Source organism: Amphimedon queenslandica, unplaced genomic scaffold (genome assembly GCF_000090795.2).
Source record: "Amphimedon queenslandica unplaced genomic scaffold, v1.1 AMPQUscaffold_13316, whole genome shotgun sequence".
Classification (NCBI taxonomy): Eukaryota; Metazoa; Porifera; class Demospongiae; order Haplosclerida; family Niphatidae; genus Amphimedon; species Amphimedon queenslandica.
Window position 1 is genome coordinate 86,006 of NW_003546448.1, and position 7,996 is coordinate 94,001.

Below are 7,996 nucleotides of genomic sequence, written 5' to 3' on the forward strand. Positions count from 1 at the left end.
CCCCACCTAGTAGATAGGAGGACCAACCACACCCTATCATTAAAGCTGTAGAATTTCGAGGTAGAATTCATGTTGAAGTTCCTTCTCCAGAGAAAAATCGCCCTACCTTCAACTGCTTTAAGATTGTGTGCTATAAACACAAGGAAATACTCTCAGAATGTCTTGAGGACGGGCTGTATCATGAGCAGACGAGACCAGCAGTTGGAACACGGCCGGGGTCTTTATGTAATTTTCAGTTCTTCACGTTGTTACTCCCGCCCGAGCTCCCGCCGTATTCAATATGCGGAGAGGAAAAGTGAGAAGCGCAAGGCTGACAAAAAGAAGCAGGTTATTCTTATAGATCAAGATGGAAATAATATAGGCTCAATGACATTAGATGTAGCAACTCAACTTACTGAAGCACAAGGCATGGAATTGGTTACTGTAAGTACTTAGTATTATTGTTAGGGTTTCACACAGGATTTTGACATCGTGCTCATGCAGATACTTGTCATTGGATTTTTAAGTTGCTCGAAAATTTGAAAAAATATCATAATACTCTACAAAGTTTTTTTCAAAAATTGCTAAAAGAGAATTCTCCATTTTTATAACTTATATATACATAATGCATGTTTTTACGAATTTTTAAATTCACTCAAAAATCAGGCCAAAGTCCCTGTACTATAGTACAGGGACTCAGGTCAAATTTTGCCAAAAATGACTAAAAGAGAATCATCCATTTTTATAATTTTTACTGATACCTATACATGTTTTTATGTTGTGTAGCAAGTTTGAGCTGATTCCGATCAAAATTGTATTTTTTATGAATTTTTAAAGTTACTCAAAAATCGAGCGAAAATCCCCGTACTATAGTACAGAGTTTTTTTGCCAAATTTTGCCAAAAATCACTAGGAGAGAATTTCCATATTTATAATTTTTTTCTGATACGTATACATGTTCTTATGTTGTGTAGCAAGTTTCAGCTGATTCCAATCAAAATTGTATTTTTTATGAATTTTTTAAAGTTACTCAAAAATCGAGCCAAAATCCCTGTACTATAGTACAGAGTTTTTTTGCCAAATTTTGCCAAAAATCACTAGGAGAGAATTTCCATTTTTATAATTTTTTTCTGATACATATACATGTTCTTATGTTGTGTAGCAAGTTTCAGCTCATTCCAATCAAAATTGGATTTTTTATGAATTTTTTTTAAAGTTGCTCAAAAATTGAGCCAAAGTCATACTATATACATGTATAGTAGAGAAACTATTGCCAAAGAGAGAATTCTCCAATTTCAAATTTTAAAAATACATATACATACGCATGTATTCTTATTTTGTGTAGCGAGTTTGATTCTGATTTGGGAAGGGAGAAAAAATTGTGTTACTTAATGGTCAATGGTTATGTAATGGTGTATTTAGTACTAATAATAGGAGTTTTAAATTTAGCAAATTGACTCTAAGAGGCTTGGCAGTGTGAAAGTTTGACCATGTGCATGCTGCTACAGAGCTAAATTTTGGTGAATGGGCCCCAATTCATCAAAATTTTATTTCATTAAATTTTCTAGCTATATGGATCTATTGTACTATTTTTTAATAGGTAAAGAAAGGTAAAGGACAGGAGGTGACAGTGTGTCGTATGATGTCAAAAAAGGACATATACGATAAGAATAAGAAACTAAAAGAACAGAACAAGAAGGATCCAAAAAGTGTTACAAAAGATATAAAATTCACCATTGGAATATCACCGCACGATATAGAAAACAAAGTCAGCCAGATTCAAAATATCCTTGAAAGGAGGAACAATGTTAAAATATGGATACAAACAAAACTGAGAAGTCGTCAGTGGGAGATTGATGAAATGAGGGAAGCAGAACAGAAAAGGCAAATGGATTTACTGGATTCAATACTTGCAAGTATCAAAGATACAGGTGTTCCTATGGGTGATAGGAAATGGTCTAAAAAGGACCTGCTCTTAACTGTCAGATCAACTGTAAAAATATAATATGCAAATTTATTTTAATTAATTATTTATAAATGTATTGTATTATACAACTGATGATGATGATGATGATGATTGATTAGCCATTAGTGAATGGTTCTAGTATAAAGATGATGTTGGCGTCACTATACTGTTAGGGGATACTCTTCTCGCTTCTTCATCAAGTTTATCGCTACTGAGAACCAGCGATCTTTCTTCTGCATTAATGTGAATGGTGTGCTTGCACTTCTTCAAGCATCTAGGCAAAAACTTGTCCCTGACGCTGCTAGTAAGAAACACAAAGATCAACCCGTTTGCCAGACCTTGCCCAGAGTCACCGATTCCCTATGGAAATCAAACAATGATATCACTTCTGCCAATTTGATTGTATGTAATGATAACATACCATTATAGCGGGAAATTTTGGACTTTGGAGGGAGTAAAAATTGGTGAATTGTTAAATTATGGTGATTGGCAGATTTTAATTGGGAAATTTGTGGCCACGTGGCATTTAGCATGCATTATAATGGCTCAAAATGGCAGGTTTTTATTTTGGCGAATGGCTATCAAAACGCCAATTCGCCAAATTTAATTCCCTCCCAAATTTCCTGCTACACGGTATCCTCCCTTTTGCTCTGCAATATATTTTATAGTAAATGTGAACATGCTTTTTCATGTTGTTTGATGTAGGACGATCAAAAACTCTAGCCAAGCAATAATATCAAAACTTACAGACATTATAATAAGAAACATGGACACCCAATGGGGTAGAGAGTCAGGATCCACACCACAATAAACAAACACAATGTTAACTATACAACTCCATATCCTGAGTAGAAGAAAAGCTATGGGGATGAGAAAGAGCTTGAAATTGAGAAACTCTAGAGCTTTCTTCCAAAAGGCTTTGGAGCCAATGAGTTGTATGGCACCCTTGAACTATAGAATAAAAAGACAAAACTGTGTATTGAATAGGAAGTACAATGGTCATTGTGCAATTATGACAAAGGCATCAATTATATGTATTAGGTTACCTCAATATTCATTTGTAGTATCAAAATAGGATATACGACGGCACAAATGAAAAATGTTAAATATATCCAGAGATCGTATCCAAAGACAGCTGCCATAAAGTCAACATTCTTGTTTCCAGGTGAAATTATGATTATGCTGCACCAGCCAGAAGAGTTGTACGGCGAATGGCCAAGACGATTGGTGAGGATAAGCCAAATTGATAGACCTATTCCTAAACCATAGCACAGTACATAGCATGCTGGCAAACAGAGTCTCATCTTTTTTGTACTCTTCAAGTTTAGAAAGACCAGACTATACATGTATACTGCCAGTGAGGTTGTCCAAAACACAGAACAATAGGTAGTAAGCAATGCAATGAATGCTTGAGTCTTGCATAAAGAGTCCATTGCATGTGTACCAGTCAGTACTGTCCCATTATTCATGTCCTTGTAATACTGATCAAAGTTGATTATCGCCCCAAAGAAGTTAGCAGCACCAATTCCAAAGTCCATCAGTGATAGATTGACCAGTATTTGTCTAGCTTGGCTCCTGAGAGACTTAAAGCACACATAAGAAAGGATGACAAAGATAGCTCCTATCATGGACAGGCTACAAACTATCATGACTGTTGTTCTAACCAAAAGGTGCTTCTCTGATGGAAAGGAAGCAGGTCCAACATCACTGCCATTCACCATTGTCTGCCAAAGCGAATAAAATTATTATTTACGAGCGCTAAAGACACGCCCAATAAATCTAATCATTATCATAATTTTTATCATACGGTAAAAGAATCCGCCTTGAAATCTACATAACAGGCCACCATGGATGATTCCTTGTTGTCGAACGAAACCAACTCTTTCTCCGATAAAAAGCTTGCTGTTAGAGTAGTAGTGGGTGCTACTTGTGTACTATCAATGCTAGGAGCAGTTTCAATTCTCCTCTCTTATGCTTGCATCAAAAGTCTCAAATCTCAAGGTAGAACAATCCTCTTGAATCTGAGTCTCATGGACTTTGGAGTTGGACTCTTTAATTTCTTGGGAGCTGTTATCAATTTTAATCAGTACTACACATATTATGATCCAAAAACAGGACTGGTAACGGCGGACTCACACCCTACAGTTGAAAAGATTTGCATATCTCAAGCATTTTTAGCACATTTCTGCACAGGAGCTTCTGTACTGTGGACAGCTTGGTTGGCTGTGTACATGTACATGCTGGTTTTTCAGGTCTACTTTGGAAGTAAAAAGTTCCTCTCGGTAGGTTATGCTATATGTTATGGATTGCCTCTTGGCATGTCAGTGTGGTTACTGATGACAGATAGGTTAGGATATTCCATATACAATGAAGCAGCCTGGTGTGGGCTGATTGTGAGCAATAGTACAGCTCTTACTGGATTACCTGATTACTTTGCTATTACAATTGGATATGACATCTGGATTTATTTGACTATTATCCTTACTGCTACTATATACCCAGTACTATTCACATACCTGCACATTGAGGTTAGTATCTATTATGACAGCTATTCTATACTTTCATCATGTGATTGTAGTATTGTGTTTATATACCTTATCAAAAAAATAAATTTTAAGACGGGTGGTATTTTGGGACACAGCCAGTAATCTCATATTTTCCAATGCATAGTATGGTCAAGCTCGTAAGCTGGTTGGTGGCATTCAATACTGGAGAGAAGCACTTGTTTTCCTTGATGTCAAGCTAATTGCAATTCCCATTGCTTTTGTGATACTCAGGATGTGGACTGCTATTCTCAATATTCTCATAATATATGCAATGATACCACCAGACAATATACCTACATCCATCTCAACTGCATTGATATACCTATCAGTAAGTGGATATATAATAGGTCTCCATTACAGAAATTCATTTTGATTTATGCTAATATATTAGGGTATAGGAGACTCTGGTCAAGGCTTTGTTAACGGATTGCTGTTTGTTTTTTTGACTCGAGAGGTAAGAAAAAGACTTTTCTGCAAAAGAAGACACAAACAAGAAGACAAAAGACAACTTTTGACTTCAGAGAATCAGAGGATTCATGGGAATGTTAGATGCAATGAAAGACAACGCACCTATTCACCTAGTGAATCACTACGTGTAGAAAGTGATGTTGACGGTTAATGAAAATGCTTTCATGTTACAATCATGTGTATTGGTGTGTATTGTTGTATTTTTGCTGTCACAAACTAACTCAATTTTATTATTGCTATTAAAAAAAATATGGCACTTAAAAAGGTTTAAAAAACTGAAAAAATAATAAAAGGTCTATAACAGTTTTAAAAAACAAATCTAAAAAAAATCAATAAAAGATTGGTGATTCACACGTTGTCGTATTGCTCAGATGCAAGAGCTGGCAACAACTCCTTTAGTTTTAGTTCTAGCTTCATCCTAGCATCAACCTCGGTTGACAAAGAATTCCTCAATTTGTCAATTTCCTGTAACAAGATAATAGCTAGTACTTTACATGCCAGGAAGTGTATGTCTACTTACACCGGTCAGCCATGTGACTTGAGTTTCCAGCTCATTGACCATATCAGCATTTACTCTATAAAGAATGTGATAACAACAATTATGCCACTATTCACTCAAACCTGTTGACTTCTTTCAATTTAACCGGAGAAGTTGTAGCTATTGAAAATTAAAGAAATTTTACCATGGGCTGCCACACACACACGTACATTAATAAGGATGCATTTAAAAACAGGACACAAGCACTTATAACAAACACAACAAATAAAATAATAAACAACGCGACAACATCACAGACCAGTGGCTTATACGACTAACGAACGTCCTTCAAAAGGAAATTATTATTAATCAAAAATGATATTGCCATTTCTTAAGTGGATGCATTTTAATGTACAAAAAATGTTTATCTCTGTCTCTCTATCTCAAATCTCTTCCTTGCTAATGGTTCTTGGTACTCAAGTTATGATGGGAGTCAAAGCTTCCAGACCGCTTTCGACTCATGCCCCTTTTCTCAGTTTTTGGAGAAGGAGAGCGTATAAGTGAAGACGATATCCTCCCCCCGCCAGGTATGCCAGAGAGAGTGTTAGTTCTCTTGTGGACCACCTCGTGATGAACAGTGTCATAGTTTCCATCATCGGAAGGAGATGGAGGAAGTGGCAGAGGCAACCGTGACTTCGATGGGGATACAGGAAGAAGAGAATGTCTAACTGGAAGGCTGTGCTGATCAGCTATAATAATGATAGCATCAAATGACATAGAGAGAGGGAGAGGGAAAGAAATGACAAGAAAAAAGAGTAAACCTTAATGCACAAAGAAAACCAGAGGTGTACTACTGGGCAACTTTAAAAATCAACTAATGTGTAAATGTCCTAGTTTGGCCAATTAATATTCATATTTGAAACTCATTTTCAATGAAACAAATTGATATTTGGCCCTATCCCAGCATACGTACATGTACATATCCATGCATGAACAAAGCCCAGTAATAGTGTAATACTGATATTGTAATAGTAATAATTATTATTGTATTATTGTAATTGGTATACATGTACGTGTACATTAGGTAGAGGTTTGTACTCACCGCACAGGATTGTAGTGTAGTGCGAGGAAATGGCCACCAGGAACAATGTTTATTATGAATCATACATTATTAATGCATAGAGTAAATGCGAGAGTACAGGCCAGTATACACCTCTGGCCGTTAGGTCATGTGATGTTGTCACGTGATGCATTAGTTTTATAAAATACACTTACGTATCAATGCACGTGACTTTCCCGAAGCACAGTAAGCTTCTATGACCTTTAAAATGCCAGCATCGCTTGCTTTATCTATAAAAACTTGCTATGAAATTTCATATGAGAGATAATGGTAATCTGCTGTACATGTAGACTTTACAGTGCACGCATTATTATTTATTTTAAAGACTATTTTTTAACTGTGCATATACAAAGTATAGTAAATGTACCTTGTTGGTCCAGTCCTAGAGAAGAAGGTTTGAGTGCAAAAGGACTATTGAGTGGATCTTCAATTGATTTAGAGCGACCAGAAAAGGCAAGCTCTAATAAGTCAATAATGATAATAATACACATGTAAGTGATTAATATAACAAAAAGCAACTGACTCTTTTTAGAGGCAGGATAAATGAATTTCTTTCCAGCTTTAGGGCTCTTTAGATCTCTCTGTATTATACATACGAATAAAATACAGGAGCTTATAACAACATGACTGATATCTCACCTCTCGTAGACACAAAAGCTGTTGAGTTTTAAGAGGCTGTGCCGGCCGGAGTGACATGAACCCCCAGTGATGCTGTCTCATGATGGGGACTGACGTCTTTCGAAGGAGCCTAGGTATGTAGCCTGCCTTTATTGTTGAGGAACGAGACGATAAAGATATCTTTGACGCAGTTACTGACATTGTACGGTGAGGAGCCTAACACACAAGTAGGAAATGATCGGATAAAATAAAAGAACACAAAGCCTGATTGTGGCTCACCCGTGAGCTGCTAGCATTTTGTGGGTTTATAGACTCAATCAAAGTGTTCTGGTCTTTTTCAGAAAGGAGAGAGGAGTGAAGGGTCCTTTTACCAGAGGATATCTCAACCGGATAGGGCCAAGAAGGAGAGTGCTGGCCTTTCTTGATCATAACAGCAGAGAGGTTAAAGTTACACTGTAAGTAAGAAAATAAGTAAGAAATAGATTAAATTGGGATTATGAATATTTATGTATTCAGCTAGGCCTTACTCTCATTTCATAGCCACTTAAACTGGCACCAATACCAAGCACAATAAACTTATCAGGAAAGACAAGATAGTAATGCTCTTCAACCTCCTACACAACAACAACAAGTGTGCCTAAAGGTAAACTAAAAATACAAGGACTCACTTCAGCATTGATTGCTTGATTCCCTTGTATGATACAGTAACACTGGCCTAGTTCCATTAGGTTCTAGTGAACATTTAATTATTTATTAGCATGTTTTTTATTGTACTAACATGTCCATTGTATCCTTGAACAGGACTAGACAACATATCAAACT

The 7,996-nt window shown here is 36.3% G+C and overlaps 4 protein-coding genes across 5 annotated transcripts in view; 2 read left to right on the top strand and 2 right to left on the bottom strand.

Moving 5' to 3' along the window:
- Window positions 1-37: 37 nt before the first annotated feature.
- LOC105313352 (translation initiation factor IF-3-like) lies at window positions 38-2,089 on the top strand. Its single transcript, XM_011406702.2, has 2 exons — window positions 38-423; window positions 1,579-2,089. The coding sequence occupies exons 1-2, from the start codon at window positions 70-72 to the stop codon at window positions 1,981-1,983; spliced, it is 759 nt and encodes a 252-aa protein (XP_011405004.1). The 5' UTR covers window positions 38-69; the 3' UTR covers window positions 1,984-2,089.
- LOC105313353 (probable G-protein coupled receptor 157) lies at window positions 1,799-3,704 on the bottom strand. Its single transcript, XM_011406703.2, has 3 exons — window positions 2,991-3,704; window positions 2,692-2,895; window positions 1,799-2,304 (listed from the first exon to the last, which is right to left on the bottom strand). Exons 1-3 carry the CDS (start codon window positions 3,663-3,665, stop codon window positions 2,080-2,082), a joined length of 1,104 nt encoding a protein of 367 aa, XP_011405005.1. The 5' UTR covers window positions 3,666-3,704; the 3' UTR covers window positions 1,799-2,079.
- A 31-nt stretch (window positions 3,705-3,735) lies between these two features.
- Window positions 3,736-5,183, top strand: LOC105313354 (probable G-protein coupled receptor 157). Its single transcript, XM_011406704.2, has 3 exons — window positions 3,736-4,472; window positions 4,615-4,818; window positions 4,882-5,183. Exons 1-3 carry the CDS (start codon window positions 3,792-3,794, stop codon window positions 5,107-5,109), a joined length of 1,113 nt encoding a protein of 370 aa, XP_011405006.1. The 5' UTR covers window positions 3,736-3,791; the 3' UTR covers window positions 5,110-5,183.
- A 14-nt stretch (window positions 5,184-5,197) lies between these two features.
- LOC100639409 (rho guanine nucleotide exchange factor 7-like) overlaps window positions 5,198-7,996 on the bottom strand; it is a 6,903-nt gene continuing 4,104 nt past the window's right edge. The window contains exons 15-24 of one of the 2 annotated variants that reach the window (XM_011406705.2): window positions 7,843-7,905; window positions 7,702-7,788; window positions 7,454-7,627; window positions 7,196-7,390; window positions 7,080-7,137; window positions 6,924-7,016; window positions 6,712-6,786; window positions 5,580-5,616; window positions 5,479-5,533; window positions 5,198-5,423 (exon numbers count right to left, since the gene is read on the bottom strand). In XM_011406705.2, the coding sequence (XP_011405007.2) occupies window positions 5,307-5,423; window positions 5,479-5,533; window positions 5,580-5,616; window positions 6,712-6,786; window positions 6,924-7,016; window positions 7,080-7,137; window positions 7,196-7,390; window positions 7,454-7,627; window positions 7,702-7,788; window positions 7,843-7,905 (954 nt within the window). In that variant the 3' untranslated portion in view covers window positions 5,198-5,306. Of the gene's footprint in view, window positions 5,424-5,478; window positions 5,534-5,579; window positions 5,617-5,765; window positions 6,186-6,711; window positions 6,787-6,923; window positions 7,017-7,079; window positions 7,138-7,195; window positions 7,391-7,453; window positions 7,628-7,701; window positions 7,789-7,842; window positions 7,906-7,996 lie in introns of those variants that run through there. The other variant, XM_019998498.1, reaches the window with a different exon arrangement.